General features: G+C 41.1%; 1 protein-coding gene across 2 annotated transcripts in view; it reads right to left on the bottom strand.

Moving 5' to 3' along the window:
* TKT (transketolase) overlaps nt 1-15226 on the bottom strand; it is a 33751-nt gene extending 18525 nt beyond the window's left edge. The window contains exons 1-6 of one of the 2 annotated variants that reach the window (XM_034775722.1): nt 14985-15118; nt 9558-9604; nt 7462-7579; nt 5305-5418; nt 4325-4422; nt 488-679 (exon numbers count right to left, since the gene is read on the bottom strand). In XM_034775722.1, the coding sequence (XP_034631613.1) occupies nt 488-679; nt 4325-4422; nt 5305-5418; nt 7462-7545 (488 nt within the window). In that variant the 5' untranslated portion in view covers nt 7546-7579; nt 9558-9604; nt 14985-15118. Of the gene's footprint in view, nt 1-487; nt 680-4324; nt 4423-5304; nt 5419-7461; nt 7580-9557; nt 9605-14984 lie in introns of both variants that reach the window. The other variant, XM_034775723.1, reaches the window with a different exon arrangement.
* Nucleotides 15227-20921: the final 5695 nt, after the last annotated feature.

Genomic DNA, 20921 nt, shown 5'->3' with positions numbered 1-20921 from the left:
GCTAGCTGATGACCTTCCAGGAAGCAGTACAAATATTAAAACATTTATTTTAACAATAATGTTTTTCATGCCTATAAGAGAAAAAGGACATTTTATCCCTTCTTCCTGCCCCCTGTACACCTGAGGTGCCCACTGTTTCTCAAGAGATATAGTACATATAGCCAGATGCATAATTCTTGCATATTTTTTTAAAACAATGTAAGGTCCCTAAAGTACTTGATAAGCTCCTCTAATAAATCTACAGGAATGGAGAGCTTTATTAAAAAAAAAAAAAAAGGATAAAAAAAGTTGCAGCTTTGTATTGTTCTTACAATACAGAAACAAGGATCTGATCCTGACAAGCGGTGAGAATATCCTGCATGGTGCTGTGAGCCGTTATCTGAATTCAATTTGCTTTAATATGCATATTTGAAAATACCTGGAAAACAGACACAACACATGGTTTCGAGAAGATAGGAAATTGAACTTCTTCCAACCAACCACATACCCAAAGGCTTCGCAGCGTTTCTGGTAGATCTCAACACGATGCTGCAGAGGCGTAGGGTCACTTTGTCCAAGACGGTTAATATCAAGTATAGCAACCAGATTGTCCAGCTTGTAGAACCCAGCAAAGGCCATTGCCTCCCAGACGGAGCCTTCAGATAGTTCCCCATCCCCAAGCAGACAATAGACTCGATAGCTAGAAAAGGGTGTTTTTTTTTTTTTTTAAATTAGTCAATATGTCAAGTTACATAAAAATAAGACACAATATTCAATTAGGATTATACAAAACAAGTACGAATCTCATTAAACAGAACTGACTAAAAATATTATAGGCTCTCTCTGTTATAAGTGTATAATCTTTTTCCTTAGATTTTTTTTCCACATTGGCCAACACAATGTGTCTGATTTAAACTCCCCCATTGGTACAGTGTTGTACACTTGCATAAATGATTGAGGTTTGTAGTATTTGGTACTGAAACTGTTGGAGTGAGAATATTGGAATATATGGACCACTGGGTCTGTTAAATACTCCTGAGGGAATTCTGTGCCACTGCGCAATGTAGAATTTTGCAGAAATTAACGGTGTGTGTGTGCAGAATTTCCTCCCCCACCCAGAAATGGGCTGCAGTGCTGTTGGACACCACTAGGGGCCACTGGACCTGGCAGAGCCCAGTTCACAAATAGAAGACAAGACTGGGGAGAAGGGGAGGGGGAGGGAACTGGAGGGTTCCCAGCACCGCCTGAAGGAAGAAGGTGGCATGCAGGAAACTCCGTGCAAGCCTGGGACCCAGCATCGGCTGTTTCTCCCTCTGGATTCCTGGGCTCTAGGAGGGTAGGGGATGTAAGTGTCTGAGCCGGGGGTGGGCCTGCAGCTGGGTTCTGGGGGGAGGGGTGTGAGTGTCTGGGCACGGCTGGGCTCTGGAGGGGAGGAGGTGTGAGTTTCTGGCTCCCTGGCTGGGCTCTGTGGGGGGTGGAGGCGGGGAGAGGGAGAGGGCAGAGAAACAGGAACTTGGCTGTCATAGGGGTTTCTTTAACTCTCCACTCCTGAGGGAATTTTTGTGCGCGCCTGTATTGTTACAAACATACTTACTGACAGTATTCTAAAATAAATTACCAAAATAATTGAAACTGGTGATTATATAGTGTTATTTTGACAAATAACATTTGCAGAATTTTAAAATACTGTGCGCAGAATTTTAATTTTTTTGGCGCAGAATTCCCTCAGGAGTAATTATTCCAAATTACATCATCTTACATAAGCACTTGTTAGTATGTAGGGAGGGTGGGGGAGAGTGGGTTGGTTGGTAACCACAGTTTAATTGACCTAGTTAGGTCAAACTTTGCTTTTATGGGGAGCGGGAGAGCGACAAAACCAATGACCAATAGAGACATCTTTTTTAAAAATTCCAATGGGAAACAATATTTTTAAGCAAAATGTGGCACCCTGTTAATGTGTGAAAAATCCCAAAGTGAGTGAAAAACAAAATGTAATATACAATAAAAATTGAGAAAAAAAGCAAGTTTCATTTATGTTTTCTGCTTTAATAATCTAAAATGATTTCAATGGATTTCCTTAACTAAATTATTTAGATATGTACATTATCACTTTTAATCCAGCAGCATCACTTTAAAACATGAAAATCAAGGAAAGCCTAGAAAACAGATCCCTTTTTCTCTCTCTCTCTCTCTCGTACAGGGAGGAAGGAAAGAACCACATGGATAAGGAACTGACTACAACATTTATTTTTTGAAATTATTGATCCTTGTTGAATCAAATAACTGTAGCTATTTTATGATGCATTTCCAAAATAGCAACCACAAAGAGAGGTGTCAATTGTATTTATTTTTGTATTTAATTATGTAAAATAAATTAAAAATTGTGATAGGGAATAATTAAACTCCAGAGAAAAAAATATTTCAATATCTTTAAAGACAGCTTTCTCTCATATGTGTAGAAAACCATGTATAGTAAATTATTTTTTTCCCCCAGAATACCATTTATTATATTTCAACATTTGTATTTTTTGTTTGGTTTACATGAAAAAAAGTTTATTCTCAGCATAGGTCTTTGTGAAATTTTACACAGTTTTCAATGAGAGTAAGACTGTGCCCAAATACTATTCTGTATTATGCCACTAGTTATTTAAAATCAAATTCAAAATCTCTTTAATAGTTCACAAGATCTTCCACTATTTTAGTCCAAATACAACTCCAGTTCTAAATGTGCAAACCTCTCAGGTAAGTTTACAAAATACTTGGCAATGTGTGTCCTATTGAGCACGAATAATTAAAAAGAACTGTTAAAAGTGGTGAATATGATGTGAAATATATTGTATTCTTCTTACGTCCCTGGCCTCCAGACCCAAGCCTATTGCGTGATATCTCGATAGGGAGGAAATACTCTATTAATGTCAATTATAATGGTGATAGAATGCAGCAGCAAGCTAAGATACAGGTAACCTGGGGAATGGAGTTTTAACAATGAATCTTTTTATAATTAAAGCTGAAGTGAACATGCCTGTTAAACACAGTCACTGTGACTCGGCAAGATTACTGACAATGCAGGAAACTATTTGAGGATTGCTTTTTACTTCCTCATTTTATTTCCTAATTTCAGCCGTTCTATTTAGTATACTCCTTAGAAAAAACACCTACATTTTTGAAACCATAAGTCAGACTGGGCTAAACTATATAGTAAGAATATGCATGATCATCCATAGCAAATATAAAAGCATTATATAGTTTTGAAGACTATTTCCACAAATACTGAACTCATTCTTTAGGCAAAACTCACAGTGACAGGAGTATTACCTGAGCAGGGACTGCTGGATTCAGACCTTTAAGCTTTATCTTTTGTCACCATTTTTTTTGGATGGCACATAGGACTCCGTGTAAAACGAATACTGCCTGTTGACTATCACAACAGCAATATATTTACCTTCAAATATATAATTTTAAAACAAAACTGAGCAAAAGGCTATTAAAATTAAGTATTATGAGAGCTACTAAACTATTCCGTATTACCACAGTAAATGTCATCTACTTAAACACACTTCACAAGATGCTGGCCTAAACTTGATAATTCACCGAGACGAATTACAATTTCATACATATTGGCTGCTCTCCAGCACTACATGCAGTACCACTATTTGCTGCCAGTAATCACTGCGTACCCTACAACTACCACCTGTTCAACTGTATTAAAATCAGCAAATCATCTTTCAAGGAAATGATTTCAAGCTAATGAAGTGTAGGGTTTAATACTATATTAACTTAGCAAGCTGCATTTGAGTGTGCTAAAGCTGTCGTATAATATACATCAATCTTATTAGATCGCTTTCTTCCTCATACAGATATGTCTTTTGACATCTACTTTCCTTGTCTTCCACCCCGACAAATGGCAAAAATAGTCATTCCTGTTCCACTGAAGTTGTAGCGATTTCAGTTGACATTTTGGACCCCTATTTACGGCCCAGCAGTGTTCCCATTGATTTTAATAGGTGCACAACCAGGTCCTTGTGCTTCATATTTTCTTCACCACCCGTCTTTACCCTGTAACAACAACTATATTCAGCTAGGTACTTCCCTGTGGGCATAACAGCTTTGAAAGAAAAGTAGTTCTCCATATGCTGAAGGCTAGTGGCTACTCCACATAGCATGTCACCTTCCCTCTTCAGGAACAGTAACATCACCCTTGTAACGTTGTCTGGTTATACAGGAACAGCGTGCATCCATTTTTGCCAGTCATTGGATCTGTGCAATTTTATTAGCTAGACCTCTCAACTGGCCACCTTTAATTTCAAAACTGAATTTACAAACACTAAACACTGAAAAGGATTACCTGGCTTTATCAAAGTATTTGCCAGTATAGGCCATACCACAGGCAGCACCAAGTCCCTGACCAAGGGATCCAGTAGCTACATCAGTGAATGGTTGTTTCTGAAAATAAAAAAGCAACAGTTACTTTGCAGTTAAGAATTTCAGTGACTAAATTAACAGGACTAAATCCTGTCTTGATGAGAAAGCCCATTCCCACTCCAGTAGACTCTCACAGCAGCAGGACAGGATTCCAATCTGGCTCTAAGAAGAGATTAAGGAGATGGGCCCAGGCCAAGAGCCATTCTAAATCAAGGTTGTCGATTTCAGCGCATTTGAATGGAGTCAAAGTCCCTAAGCATGCTGCCCTGTCATGCTTCTCCACTGGCAGTATAGCTGGCTTAGCAGCCACAGTGCCACTGGCTAACTGGCCTGCAGCAATAAATTGATCCTGTTAGAGAGAGGGTGGAAGTGGTAGATCAGGAGTTGACATTGAAAAGAACAGCATTAGCTTCCAATAAATAATCTGAGGTGCCTTGCTTGAAAAAACCTTCTTTTACTCTTCTCCCTGGGGTAGTGGTAGTGATAGCAAAGAGCTAATGGCTCTGGATGGGAGGCTCGAGCAGGTGTGGGGGTGAAAAGCCACTGAGGCAATCAGATAAGCTTCCTTTGAAACCAGGAGATGCTATCTCAGAGTTTCCCCACAGGGAAAGAAGATGAGCCATGCTGGAACTCCATAAAAGTGGTTTGTATTGGAACATCGTTGGTGTTTATAACTTTACTAAAATGTTAACATTCATATTCTTGGGCATCCACTTCTATTGGGACATCCAGTTCTCTATTTTTCTAACCACAGGTGCTACCATCTTCTTTAAAAAAAAACAGCTTTTATCTTTACTGAGCAGTAGTTAGTAAATAGAACTTGTTGCATAAGATGCATGTACTTCCTGATTCACATGAAACTCCAATTTTAATAATTATTAAGCTTCTTCCTCAAATACTCACTGGTACAGGGTGTCCTTCCAAAATTGAATCAATTTTCCTCAAGTTTAATAATTCTGCTTCTTGTAGGAAGCCTGCCTCTGCCCAGGCAGCATACAGAATTGGTGCCGCATGGCCCTAGAAGGAAAAACAAATTCTAAACAAAGAGCAACTTTCCACAGTATCTCGATACCAAGACAAAATAAAAATGTGTAAATATGATCAATTAAATTTTTTTTTTTTAATTTAATGGACCAAGTTCTAAAATGCTTGCAAACAAATCACTGCTTCATATTGCCTCTAAGCCCTTTGAGTTCCTTTCAGAGACCTGGGATTTCCAGAGGTTCCTGCTTTTACTCTCTCCATGGTCAAGGCCTGCACTACAATAATTAGACTTCTAGCCAAGAAAGACTGAATGTGACTTCCTTTGTACCTATTTTAAAGCTCTTATAGGAGGTCATACTTGAGTAGGGATAGGTTCTCTCTCCAGTAGGTAGGCCTAATCTCATGGAAGACTTCAAATATCAAGACAGACACCTTAACTTGGACTCTCTATTTGATGAGTAGCCAGTGCACAGAATGAAGTACTGGGTGATATACCCATGGCAACCAGTGTTGCTGAATAGATGGGATGTTGAGTTTTGTTCCACCTGGATCTTTTTGAAAGTGTATGGATTTAAGATTAGATACAGTGAGTAACAACAATCAAGATTAGAGGTCTTGAATCCACAGGTCATTGTGGCCAGGTTTGAATCTGATATGAATGGGTATAATCTTCTGGTCAACTGCAGATGAAGTGGTCATTTTTTTGTAACCATGGCTACTTTGGCACCCAATAGCTCTAGGAATCCAAAAGGAACCCAAAGCTGTGGACCAGTTTAGCAATTCAAGGGCAGAAGCCTTCAACATTGGGGCGGGGGGTGGGTGTATCTAAGCAGAATCAAGTACTTTTAAGTGATTCCCTCTTCCTATCAGCATCATCTCAAAATTTGTCTAGTTTCTTTAGCTAGCTTCTCCTCATCCAGGTACTGAATTCATATAGGCACCAAGAAAGCTGAGAGACAGACATTTCCTCTGTAGGGGGTGACTACCTTTGTAATGTCCCAAACTTCTGCCTGTCAGCCTGGTCATATCAAAACTCAGATTTCCTGTTTGCAGCCCATTCTGCAGTTTCAAACTGTATAACAATATCTGGTACAGAGCTCCACAAGTACTTTTGCCACTTTTACTTAACATCTGATGTCTGAAATGCCACTCATCACAAAGTCTTTCAAAGCTTTGGGATCATTGCATCTGCCACTGAAGATGCTAGCAATACGCCAGCGGTTTAACAGAATTAAACACCACAGAACTGTTCAGAATAGAAAATAGAGGACATCAGACTGACTGTAAACAGCAAGGATGTAATTACCTGAGCTGAAATTTAGCCAGAATTCCAAGCTATCATCCAAGTGCCATGGAAACTTTGATGACATCAAGCAGTCAGGACATTTGTTTTAGGTCTTAGCTGAATACACCTTCAGGAGCACTGTTCTCTTTAATACCTCACTAGTGCATAGGGGAAGAATGTCACCCACTGAATTACCAATGTTACTTCCTACCATGCTCCTTGGAAGGCTCCCAACGAATTACTGAACTCACAAAGCTTAACATCAGAGCTCTGAAAGGATCACAGTAAAGGCAGCATGGCCACAGACAGAAGAGATGTCACAAAAAGTTTAACCGTAACTTATGGGTTAAAAATATACATAATGGCATAATTTCTTGGAACAACGTTAAAAAATAACCTTTGCCTTAAGATGACATTGCTTCTGGATATATTTCACAGACAGTACCAGGAAAGAATATATAATTTGTAATTAAACAACTTAACTGCTTAAATAGGTTGTATGTTACCCCAACACACTGATGCACAGAAATCTGGCAATTCCTTTTAGGCACTATGCTTACCCTTTCCCATGTTCAGCAAGATTTTATTTGGCATTTTCCTCTTTTATTGCACATAATAATCGTAAAACTCTTTTGAAAAGATTTGTATTGTCTTTACTAGAGTTGTGTACTGATAAGGACCCTAAAGAATGACAGTGAACATTAGTCAAGAAAACAGGTATGTTTATTTAATAAACAACTAATCTATGATTTAGATTGAGAAGGTATAGCACAGCTAGTTCTGGTTCTTACCTTTGAGAGTACAAACCGGTCATTGTTGGGGTTTCGGGGATCTTTTGCTTTGTACCTCATGGTATGGAAAAAGAGCACAGACATGATCTCTGCTGCACTGCAACATGATGTCGGGTGGCTACAAGTGAAAGCAAATACAAGATTATCACTGCTGCCCACTGTCAACTTGCATTCATATAATCAGAATACCACCATGCCAGTCCTCTAACCCTCATCATTAAAATATGTAACTCTAAGTGTTTTTGATAACCCCTACCATCTGCTGTTATCCTACTGCCGATTAGCTGTATTTTGAGAGCATCAGATGTCTTGTTATCTAAACCAAAGTGGATGTTAAAATGCAGGTCTTAGTGATAAGGGCACTGACTTATCTGTTTGTGCACTCCATTCCTCTCAATACCAAGGAATGTCATCACAATCAGCAGTTCTAAGGCGTAAGAGAGAATATGCAATACGTGCCTGAAATTTATCAGTAAGAGTGAAATTCATCCTGAAGCAGAGGCCTCCATGCCACTTAGAACTTACATTAAGTGAGCAGGGTTAAGTGTGGTATAGTGTCTTGTGCAGACCCTTTGCACAGGGGAGAATTTCACCCTCGAAATGCTGCATGTTTTATTTTTGCAAAGAGCTCTGGGACATTTAGAACTGTACTACATAAATCCCAATTACATTCTAACATAAAGGGACTTTTATTTAATACTGTCTTATAAGACACATTCTTTCAGAGATACATTCCTCATATTTTATTTTCAAGTCAATAACACAAATATTTAGGTAGTGAAAATTGAAAGGATAATCTTATGATAATCAGTTTATTTGCAGTACATTTAAAAACATGATCAGTTCTGCAACTGAAAAATGCTGATTTGTTTAATCTTTAACTAATAGAAAGATGAGTATTTTCTACATTTACAGTCTGAAATATTGAGCAAGTTAATACATATTTCAGTAGTTGATATATTTTGGGGGCAATCTTGCTTCCATTAATGTCAGGAGCACTTTTGCCATAGACTTCAACGAGAGCACAAAGGAGTACTTCAACCATAATTTGCTACAGAAGCTCAGAGAAGTGTGCACCCCAATTTCAGAAGTAATCATGCCCCACAGAAATGGGTAAGCATGAAAATTGTTGTTTCCAGCTCTGGATTGCAAACTGTTGGGCTGTAGTGTTTCAAATGTCACAGAAAGGTGCTTTTACACCGTTACTTGTGTTCACTACCATAACTTAAATAAATTACCATCTGAAATTACTATCCACCCTTGTATAGTCAGTCTGTGGTATCATTGCCCAACAAATGAACACAAAGAATTGTATACCTGGCTGTGATTTATAAATGTCTCTGAAGATACACATGAAAAAATAGTCTTAACATTAAATGCATTCCTAATAGACAGCATTTTTTAGCCACCTGTAAACAGGGCCTCTGGTTTTCACCATTTATTTGCCAACCACCTAGCAGGTATTTTTTGGATGTTTACTAGACCCCAAAGTAGCAATTTTCAGGCATTTATTGATATGAAACAGGATTATTCTTGATCACAGCAGTCACTATGTGATGACGTAATTTAGGCTGTAGACATCAACACTGGGCTTGGAAGGAAACTCCAGTGTTCAAATTATAGGGTGGTTTTCTTGTCTACAGATATTTACCATTACGTTTTTAATGATATTCATTTAAAACCTGAAGCCCTATTTGTAAAGCAAGAACAGTTTAGTCAAGAATGTCACATAGCAAAACTTTTATTTTCCAATTCTATATTTCCCATGCATGTTAGGATTCATAAGACAGTTTACAGGAGAACTTAAATCAGAATACAAGTCCTTTTGGTAGTGACACTTCTCCCCCGCCCCTGTAATACTCTCTTATTTCAATTTGAAGTAAGTTAGACACATGCAAACACTCTAGCAAAATGCGGAGTAAAGATTAGTGTCCACCCCTTAAGTAAGTACTCACACACAGGGAACCAAAATAATTAGATATAAACCATGATTCAAACATATATTAGTAAATATTTATACATATGAGTTAATCAATAAACTTTACATGCTTGTTTAAAATTTTCATTCTTTTAATTGTATTAACTTTATACTTAACCATATTTCTATGAACTCTCGGTCTTGGGAAAAAAGGTTTTAAGCAACCTAGAATGGTGAGTATGTGAAAAAAATAAAAAAATGTATAAAAATATAAGAAGTGAGCTCCAAAAATATGCTTGTAGAACTATTGATTAATTAAATGCTTTTTTAATTAAAAAATAACCAAAGATGAGATTGATTTCCAGTATCTGATGTACAGTCTCAAACCAGTGCACAGAATTTTGTTTAATCAGATGAAATATGATGGTCTATTGTTGTAGTCATTTTTAATTTTATTAGAATACAGAGAACTCCACTGGTGCTAAATTACATTAAAGACCAAGACATTGTTTATTAGTTCTAAGTCTTTAGAAAAGAAGTTATTTAAATTACTATTAAGAGAAAAATATGGCAAATACACCTCTACCCAGATATAACGCAACCCAATATAAGACGAATTTGGATATAACACGGTAAAGCAGTACTCGGGGGGGGGGGGGGGGGGAGGCTGCGCACTCCAGCAGATCAAAGCAAGTTTGACATAACGCGGTTTCACCTATAACACGTTAAGATTTTTTGGCTCCTAAGGACAGCGTTATATCGGGGTAGAGGTGTAATATATTTACTTTATTCATAATCTTCTATATTCCATTCAGAATGGACATCCAATTTTGAATATTAAAAAGGTAGTGTGGTTTGTAAACTTCATTGCCAGCTGGCTTTTATAGAAGGGCCACCATGCTTTTGAACCTATTTCCATTAAACAAGAGATTACAAGGAATTAGCTTCTGTATCTTCGGCTTTTGGGGTGAAATCCTGGCTCTGTTGATGAGGCCAGGTTTTCAGTCTTGATATATATGTAAATTGCTACACGCTTCAGCTAAAAAGGGCTTAATTAAAAAGAACAATAATGCCAAAAAAGAATGAATGAATGCCAAAACTGAAAAAGGATAATTCTAATGTAGCAAGATCTGTTCATACCCCAAGTTGTGAAATTTAACTGCTTCTAAAGAAATTCTTGCAGCTTCCACTTTTAAGAGTCTTATCAAATCTTATAAGGAAGCCATTGTTTCAAAAACTGCAGAAGTTCACCCTTCAATTTTTTCCTCAAACACCGTATCTCCTAACAGTTAAGATTGTATCAGCTTTGGCCAATCAACTGCTGGCATTAATAAAAAGACCATCTTCTTCTCTATGCAAAACCAATGAAGATGCAGCGCCAAAGATGGCAGCTCAGCCTTCACAATTAGCTAAGCCAAATGCACTAGCTGGAAAAAAAAAATTCCAGAAGCTCACCTGACGAAAAGGAAAAGAAAAGAAAAGAAAAGAAAAGAAAAGAAAAGAAAAGAAAAGAAAAATAAATAAATCATTGTGTGTGATTGGCTTAGAGTCCCATATTAATGCGGCTCAATTTTAAGGAAACTGGCAGGATTCATTTGCAAGCATTGCACTCTTATCACTGTGAAGCAACAAGACTGACATCACTACAGTTGTGCAAGACTACTTATTAAAACAAGCAATAGAAGCACATAATCCCAGACATCTGTAATGATGGACACTCTTGGGTGAATGAACAGGAGCAACAATCTTAATTCTGAATTACCTAAATTTTGTAATTTTGTTAACTGAAATACCGATTTTAAATGTATTAATCTATTTTGATTCTCAAATATAATTGCAGTGGATTAACAGGAGAGTTAAAACAAAACCCCTCTCTGCCCATAAACTGCATTTTTCCACTGGAACAGCCTTAACATCTCTAAATTTCACATACTATCATCTTGCAGGATCTGGCTTCCAGATCCTTTAGTTCTCATTCAGGCAAAGCTCCGGTTGTCTTCAATGAGAGTTTAATATGAGAAAACACTGCAGTAACTAGTTCATATATCTACCACCTCACAACATTGCTTGCAACACAGGTCATAGTTTACAAAGTCATTTCCTTCAAGGAAGTCCACAAGTTCTCTTTTGTTCTTAACTGCTTTAATTTCAAGCATTTCCTGTATTTTTTCTTAATCCTATTGCTCACAAACCATCTCTTTAAACCAAATATTAACCTCCTTAAAAGAGTTAAATGCAAAATGTAACTCAGACATACAGTCTTTCTTTGCAATAAGCCTGTAACCAAAAGTATTTGTATGCAGTGTTGTTGTAGCCTTGTGGGTTCCAGCATATTAGAAAGACAAGGTGGGTGAGGTAGTATCTTTTATTGGACCAACTTCTGTTGGTGAGAGAGAAAGCTTGTGTCTCTCACCAACGGAAGTCGTCCAATAAAAGATATTATCTCAGCCACCTTGTCTTTCAAATGTAGTTGACAATCATGCCGCTAAAGGCCATTCTGTTCTATTTACTTTCTCACCCTGAGAGCCATATCCTTTCTTGCCTTGTTCAAGTAATCAAGATTTGGACAGATGTGTGCAGATACTTGGCTATGTGAGCTTGATTTGACTCCCTAACGCTATCAGAATGTTCTTGAAACTTCACTCTCTTTACTCCTATTAAATGCATTGTTCTGTCACCATCCTGGTAATCAAGTCTCATTGATTATATATAAATAAAGTCTCAAGGAAAGCTTTTTACAGTTTTTCATATATTTTAAAATAAGTAAACTATAGCAAATCATTCCATTCCCACTTCTAAGGATAATAATCAGGTATTGTTTCAAAACCGTGAGTTGCCCTGATCCTGCTGCACTTGAAGTCAATGGGAATTTTACCACTGAATTGAAGGGGAGCAGAAGAGAGAACTAAGTTTGTGCTAAATTCCTTGCGGTATTATATACCTACAAATAACACAGAAATAATTACATCTGTGGGAAAGTGATGACACTTATTATGGGACCAACATGAAATACAGAATGAAACTCCTTATATTTAGTGGGTCTTCTGCCACTTTTGCTACACATACTTTTGTGTAATTGTCTAACAAATCCCAAATGTTGTAGCTTTAAAAACAAATTAATAATTAAGAAGAGGAACTGGTGAGCATTTTGCACTCAAAACTCACTACCCAGACTGGACCAAACCAAGCATCTGAAATTAAGGTTCTATTCCAGTGACAGACTGAGCGTCCTCAACTTCCATTGACTTAGCAGCTACAAGGAAAAGGCCAAAAAGTATCTTCTCGGTGTGTATATGGAGTGACATAAAGCAACCCTGCACTTTCAATTTTCAATACAACACTCTCAGAAACAAAAGGTAAAAAACTGCTTATGTCAGAAACACAGTGAAAGATGTTAGCAAATTGAGAGACAGCTTTAAAATATTTTGTAGTAGACTATCCTATCCCACTAAGGCCTTAGTAGCCAAGTGATTATTTGTCCAATTCTTCTTTTTGAAAAGATGCATTTGCAGTCACATTTCAAAGGAGTAAACAAAATGTAAATTGCAAAAAGATGGAATACCAAAAGGCGGTGTTCCATAAGGAAAAGCTTAAGTGTGATGATCAGCCAAAACTCTGGCTTTAATTTTATATAAATAAATACAGATAGTATTTTTTCCATACCGTACGATCAAAGCAAGGCCAACTCTGGAACCGGCAAACTTCAGAGCCTAAACTAAATCCTGTCCAGAGGCCTGAGTAAACTGCCCATTTCAGACTGCAGGCATTTTGCAGATAATCCCTTTTGGGCTAACTTGAAATTCTGTAGAGAATTAGTTCCAACTGATGGGCACAAAATGAAAAAGAAAAGATTTGGCTCTAGGCATAAATTCTTTGGTTTTCAGTTCTGCATTAACTTAGCATTCCTGGTCTTTCTTTCCAGTCATAGTATATTTACTAGTACAGTGAACCTATACACACTTTGTTAACAATCAGATGTCCCCCAAAGGGTCATAATTAAACTGTCAAACTGTTAAGTGCATGCTTTCTCAATGTGAATCCTGTCCAATCTTGCATCATCAAAGCTGAATCCATGACTAAAAGAGGCAACACTCCAGAGAAAGTGTAAATCCTTCCCTCCACCAACACTACATCCACTCTCACCCCATGAACATATAGCCATATCCACACAAGTAGCACATTCAGAAGCAAGGGAACATATATCCCTGATATTTAAGTTATCTACCTTGATCTTTAAACTGGCTAGTTTTTGAAGCAACATCCCCAACATGGAAGGTTTTTTATCACTATCTTCATCACACATGTGCATTCCCTATATACCTGTGTCCCATCAACATCCATTCCCCCACACAGCTTGCTTCTAAACCTTTGCATACACCCCAATACAGTATAAACCTCCACCCAAAACTGCGCACCCCCAACTCTGCATGAATTTCTAATCCACATGTAAACACAGTGATTAATTTGGAATGAAGGATGTGCTGGGGCCCAAGCAATTTATTTACATTCATAACTGATGCAGTAAGCCCAGAGGTGCCAGGGCTATGAACTGCCAAGCCTGGATTGCCAGGGCTCAGCCCTGGCACAAATTAAAGCACTGTGTAAACATATATCCCCACCCACACATAATACTACCCCAAATCCCTCAGAACTTAATACAAGCGAAAGAACTAGAGTGAATTAGGTTTTGCACTGGGTCTTTTGATATGTGCTAAAAATGGTTCCAATGCTACATTTTGCACCTACAGAAAGGGCTTCACTGAGCTGAACCATGAGTTCACTTAACACTCACAGAGATTCTAATATAACAAGCTTTGCTCATAGCAAGCTTATGAAATGCAACTGCTTCAAAACTCCAGATCTCCTAATGATGAAAATTCTCTCAGGTCTGCCCACCCCATATTGTGCATTTGCTCCCAGGACAGGAGCATGCTGCTCTCAGAAATATCATGCAGCACCACAAACAGACTCCTTACACATGGCTCAGCAGTCACCGGCTGCAGCTTTTGTAATTCAGTCAGGCGGCAAATCAAGGGGCAAATTCTGCTTTCAGCTACCCCAGTGAGACAGTACTGGACTCAAATCTAGAGACTGTAATGGACGGTGCACAGATATACCAGAGGACAGAATCTGGCCCGCTTCATTTCACTGGCCAGGTGACCTGCAGATTGGAAAATGGGAGGATAGAAGAAGGGAAAAGCGAGGTGCTAAGGATGACTGACACAAGGGGTAGAAGGAGGGGGCCTGGGAAGAATTACACGCAAGGCCTGAGACTGGGGGCAGTGATAGACGATGAGTAGGGGGCAGTCTGCACAAAGAGGTCGGCAGGGGACAGTGCGGGGGGGGGGGGGAAGAAGGAATTGGCACGAGGGGGCAGGGCGGGGGGGGGCCAGAAGGGGGCAGTTTGCACGAGGGGACGGAGTTGGGGGGGTCGGCAGGGGGCAGGCTGCACGAGGGAACAGAGCTGGGTGAGTCGGGACGGGGCACTTTGCACGAGAGGGCAGCGATGGGGGCGGACGGAGTAGGGTGCGCGGGAATCTGTGGGGCGGCTCCCAGGCCCCACGAGGCGGCAGGTGCCGGAGCCAGGCCCCAGTCCGGGACTCACCCGGAGCCGGCGGCGGTGGTTGCCCGGATGGAGCTGATGCGCAGCCGGTTTGCCGCGTCCTTCAGGGCCTGCAGCGCCTGTTGGTCGGGCTTGTGATAAGCGTCCATGGAGCAGCGGGAGTGCGCGGCGGATCGGGCGGGCGGAGAGGGCAGCGGCCGGGCCTGGGCTCGGAGCAGAGTGAGGGACAAGCCGCGCCGCCTGCCGACTCGGAGCGAGACACACCCAGCCCGCCGCGGGGCCACCCACAGGAGGGGCCAGCGCGCCGGAACTGCCCCCGCCAGCCGCGGGGATTAGCGGGTCGGCGACGGGGCGGGTGGTTGCCACGGGGATTAGGGGGCTGGGGAGAGTGCAGAGGGGGCAGGGTCCTGTTCCAGGAACTCCCAGGCTAAGAGCCCCTGCAAAGGATCCCACCCCACTTAGCGTCCCCCTTTCTGTGAGAAGTGGCTGCTTTCTGCCAGTGCAGCGTGACACAGCTTCTTTCCACGGTGCCTGTGCATCGCCTCGGTGGCTGCATTTCAGCTCTCTGGGCCAGGTTATAACTCAAGCACATGCGAGACACGCTCGTTATGGCGCGTGTTGGGATGGCGGCGCTGATCCTGCAGCCTCTCCTCCGGGGAGGAGCCCTTGGGGGAGGCAGGGCTGGAGAATCCGCCCGGTCCCTACTAGGAAGGGCCCAGATTCGATCTCCTCTTACAAATAGATAAAATAAAAGTGATCTATAATCCGCTCTGTGAATACAAAAGCATCCTTGGGGATCTTAGATCTAACAAAGGGACTGGGCCCAAGCTCCCACACTGTTTTTTGAAGATTAAAAAAGGATTGAAGAATTTATTTTTATCTTTTAGATAAAAGATTAGCTGAATTAAATTCCTTTCTGCATAGTAACTTCAAAATGATTATTTATTAGGCTTAGCCAAGGGATACATATTTTTACAGACACCTATATACACACATGCTCTGATGAATTGGGTATTCACACACCAGAGCTTATGCTCCAATACATCTGTTAGTCTTAAAGGTGCCTCAGGACTCTCTTGCTTTTTACAGATCCAGACTAACACGGCTACCCCTCTGATACTACACACACACACACACATACACACACACACAGACAGCGCTGCTGCCTATCACATGGCATTGCAATTTGTCATACACCACGGTTGCCAACTTTCACATGGTAAATAAGCACCCTGACTTTCACAATAAACCAAAAATCAAGCTAATCCCATTTCAAAACAAGCCAATCCCTAAGAACCCCAACACTCTATATGACTAGATCCCCCAGCCTGCAGTCTGGGACTGTGGTGGGCCTGCTATGCACCCCTGACTCTCCCTCCCCCTCTTGCCCCTGCTTGCTGGGAGCTGATCAAAAAAAAGAAGCAACAAGTTACATGCCCAAAACTAGCCAACAAGCAACTCACAAGCCAAATTTCTGCAGGTTTTTTGCGGCTTGGCATGTCTGGTCATACACTTCACTATCCCACCTGCGCTCCACCCACCAGTGCATTTCAACAGACTTCCCAAATTGCTGACCAGCCAGTGGCAGGTTTAAGATTTGAGATAAGAGAGAGATGTTTTAGGTACCTACATCACTACATGTATTTCACAGGAATGCAGCCTGCAGATATCTCTAGAAGGTAGAGATGGGCCTGAGTCGCAAAGTTTTCAGACCTGAGTCCAAATTTCTCCCAAGTTTTGTGGGTTGATTTTCTGGTTGCTAATGTTGTGGCTGGTCTGTATCTCAAACATCCAACGTTCCACAACTATTTGGTTAGAAGGAGTTGACTTAGGCCTCAATATAGTAGAAGGACAAGTTATCTTGGTATTAACATGTATCTTTGGTATTTACAATATATAGGCTTCATTACCACAGCATCTGGGTATATCAGTTTTTCATATATTTATTCTCCACAACACCCCTGTGATGCTGGGCAGTGATATCCCCATTTGACAGATGAGAGGAATGGAGGCACAGAGAAATTAAGTGACTTGCTCAAGGTCACAAAGGTAATCAGTGGTGGAGGAGGGAATTGAACTCTGGTCATGTGACAGATTAGCACTCTAACCATTGGGCCATCCTTCCTCTCAAGGGAAATTAAAATCTATTTTCATTTGCTTAACTGATAAATTAAAAAAAAAATCAAACAGACACTGAATAAATCCTCTGCATAATTTCAACTGATATTGCCTCATTCCTGAATTTGGTTTAGACATGGATATATAGGAATTTCAGAATACAACTAGAGTGGGAAAAATATTGAGGGGCAGTTCTTCAGCTTGTATAAATTGTCATATTTCCATTGAAGTGCCTGTAAGTTTACTTTAAAACTACATTGTAACCAAAACATCTTTTGTTAGTTTATATTAGGATCAAATTCTTTCACTGGTTTTCTTGGGCCATACTAATACTTCTGGCTTCTTAGCTTTAGCTTATTCTTTTGTAGTCTCTGTACTCATTGCAAAAGTTAACCATCCTACTACAAAACTAAACACCTCCCAATAATAGTTTTGCAGCTCTAGAAGGCCCACCCCAACACCAGCACGAAATAAAGCTATTGTAGGATTTTTCTGACTCCAGACTATTCAAATTACATCCCCTAGAATTTAAAAAGCTACCATAAGTTCTTTACTAAATAGATTTTCTCTAAGAAGCAAGGATGAGGGGAATGTTTGCAGTGTTCTTGTGGCTGTGTTGGTCCCAGGATATTAGAGACACAACATGAGTGAGGTAATATCTTTTAATGGACCAACTTCTATTGGTGAAAGAGACAAGCTTTTGAGCTACAAAGTGCTCTTCTTCTGGTCACGGGAAGTCTCATAAATGTATCAAAACTATGGACTTTGTTGAACAGTGCCATAACTGTATTTAATCAATGATAAAGCAAACCATAGAAAAATAGAGAGAACACAGAAAAATATATAGAAGAAAAATGCATTCTTCTGGGGATGGGAAGTTTACTGGAAGTTAAGGTCAGAGAAGAGAGTTTAGAATTAAGATGGACAGAATTTAACCAGCTTCTCACTTACAAATAAGTCAATAGTTACCACGGTCACAGTTCTGGGCAAACTGCACCTGTATTCCTGCTCTTTGGTTCAGCAGGGGCACCCACTTTTAGGCTCATGGCTCCCCCGCCATCCTCTCTCTCTTGGTCACAGACCCGTGTCTCTCTCCCTCGTGACTGGGGTTTTTTCAGGCTGCACAGTTCCCTGCCTACACCGAATTCCCCAGCAATTCAGACTGCCTACTCAGCCCTGCTTTGCTTTCCCCTCAGAAACTGTAAACAGCATAAAGAAGAACAGGAGTACTTGTGGCACCTTAGAGACTAACAAATTTGTTAGTCTCTAAGGTGCCACAAGTACTCCTGTTCTTCTTTTTGCGGATACAGACTAACACGGCTGTTACTCTGAAACCTGTAAACAGCATAAACGTCCACAGTTATAAGGTACCACACAGCTTTTCCAAAGTAGGCAGATTTATTCTTAAGGTGAAAGCATTGCACAAAAAAAGTATTAAAACAATAAAGGAGCCTACTTGCATGCTAATAAGCTTATCAGAAATCACCCCACCTCCAAAAAAAGCTGTGGTAAGAGTCAGTCTGTCAATCCCCATACAGGTGTTTTGCTATGGTTACAAGTTCATTATATCTTTTGCTTAGAACAAGAACACCTATGCATAGGTTAGTCTTTCCTTTACCCAGCCTGGGTCTTTGATATGCAGAGACTGTGAATAGCTAATCAGCCAGATAATGGCTCTCTCTTCAGGACGTAGCTTCAAAAGTGTGAGTCCAAAAGGTGGGAATTTGCATTCCCCCTCCCCTTTTTCCTAGGAAACTCACTTAACTTCGTTAGTCCTGAAAATGCCTTCTTGTCTGGCACCTTGTTTAAAATTCCTTGAAGCTCATAACGCATCAGGTTATGCAAGAACTCAGCCTTTTGAGGCATTGCCCTGAAGAAGGGACCTTTGATCTGGCTGATTACCTACTCACAGTCCTTTCAAAGACCTAGACTGGATAAAGGAGTAACTAACAGCTTTCCCGCAGAACAAGCACTCTTATGAATCTGTTATGAACTTGTGACCACAGAAAATCCCCTGGTTGTGGCTTGGAGGAATGGTTCCCAGCCAGAGCCTTTGTTAGAGTTAGGGGGTGATCTCTGATAAGTTTATTAGCATGCATGTAGATTCTTTTTTGTTTTTAATATGTTTTCTCTGTAATGCTTTTACCTTAAGAATAAATGTGTTTAGAAAGAGTGATGTAGTAACTTAACTGTGTAGCAGGCAATTATGTCTTTACTATCCTTGAGGAAAAAAGCAAAGCTGGCCTGCTTAGACATTCTGACTTGCTGGGGGATTCACAATGTAGGCAGGGAAATGTGTAGTGTGGAAATACTCCATTCAGGAGGGGGAGAGATGCAGGTCTCTACTCAGGAGAGGTGAGAGCTGAAGGAGCCTGTAGCCTCTAGTACAGAGGTGGGAAAACTATGGCCCGCGGGCCACATCTGGCCTGCGGGACCGTCCTGTCCGGCCCCCGAGCTCCTGGCCCAAGAGGCTCACCCCCGACCCCTCCCCCACAGCCTCAGCTCGCTCGCTCCACCGCTGGCCTGACGCCCCGGTGCTCTGAGCTGCGTGGTGGCAGTGTCGGCATGGCCCGGCTCCAACCAGGCAGCATGGCTGTAGGGCCGCCAGCCACTGGTGCTCCAGGCAGCGCGGTAAGGGGGCACGGAGCAGGGGGGGTTGGATAGAGGGCAGGGGAGTTTGGTGTGGTGGTCAGGGGGTAGGGGTGTGGATAGGGGTTGCGGTGGGTGGGGGGAACGGGATTAAATGGGGGCAGAGGTCCCGGGGGGGGGGCAGTCAGGAAGGAGAGGAGGGGCTGGATGGGGCAAGGGTCCCAGGCGGGGACACATCAGAAATGAGAGGAGGGGTTGGATTGGGCAGCGGGGGTCTGGGGGTGGTCAGGGGACAGGGAGCGGGGGTGTGTGGATGGGGCAGCGGTCCCAGGGGGGCCGTCAGGGAACAGGGGGGTTGGATGGGGCAGGAGTCCTGGAGGGGGCAGATGGTGGGGCAGGCCACGACCCCCTCCCCTAACCAGTCCTCCATACAATTTACAAAACCCGATGTGGCCCTCAGGCCAAAAAGTTTGCCTGCCCCTGCTCTAGTAGGTGCCCTTGCTGGACCACAGAGGTGAACTACAGGTGCAGTTACCCTGAACTGTGACAATTGCTGTATAGTTTAGATTATAGAGCACAACCCAATCCACTGAAATTGTTGCATTCAGTGTTAAACAGCATCTTTTCTGAAGTGTGCCCATTTGCTACATCTTATTGCTTAATTGTGAGATATGGGAAACTTTTACTGACTCACAATTGACCAAGAGTTACATGACAAGTTTCAAATTGTGCCCAAGAGTCATAATAGTACTATCAAAGGAGGTGAAAAGAAGAAATTGCCTATATGCCAATGCTAAGAGACAGGTAAATAAATGAGCAATTCCAATTCCTCTTAAGACATAAATTAGACCTATTTGATATTACTGAAACCTAGTGGGAAGATTTGCATGGTCAGAATATTAAAATCAATGGATATAACCTATTTAGGAAGGACTGAGCAGACAAAAATGTAGCAAGAGTGGCACTCTAAGTCAAAAATGACATTACCTGTTTCCAAGTCACTGACAACTCAGAAGCAAGTGATCTTGAATGCTAATGGATCAATGTCCAAACAGGGAAATTCAAGATGGGGTACTAGCTAGTGTCTGCTACACGCCACCAAACCACTAGAGAACAGGATGAACAGTTCCTGAAGCACCTGTCTATAAGGTGTATGGAAAAACAACAACCCTACGTTATCATGGGATACGTCTATCTGCATACACTAGAGGTCTCATGTTGCAAGTACTAAAAGGTCATTGGACTTTCTGAAAATTGTAGATAATTTCCTAA

This window comes from Trachemys scripta, chromosome 7 (assembly GCF_013100865.1).
Source record: "Trachemys scripta elegans isolate TJP31775 chromosome 7, CAS_Tse_1.0, whole genome shotgun sequence".
NCBI lineage: Eukaryota > Metazoa > Chordata > Testudines > Emydidae > Trachemys > Trachemys scripta.
Note: the sequence above shows the minus strand (reverse complement) of the source record. Positions and strands in the feature narration are given on the sequence as shown.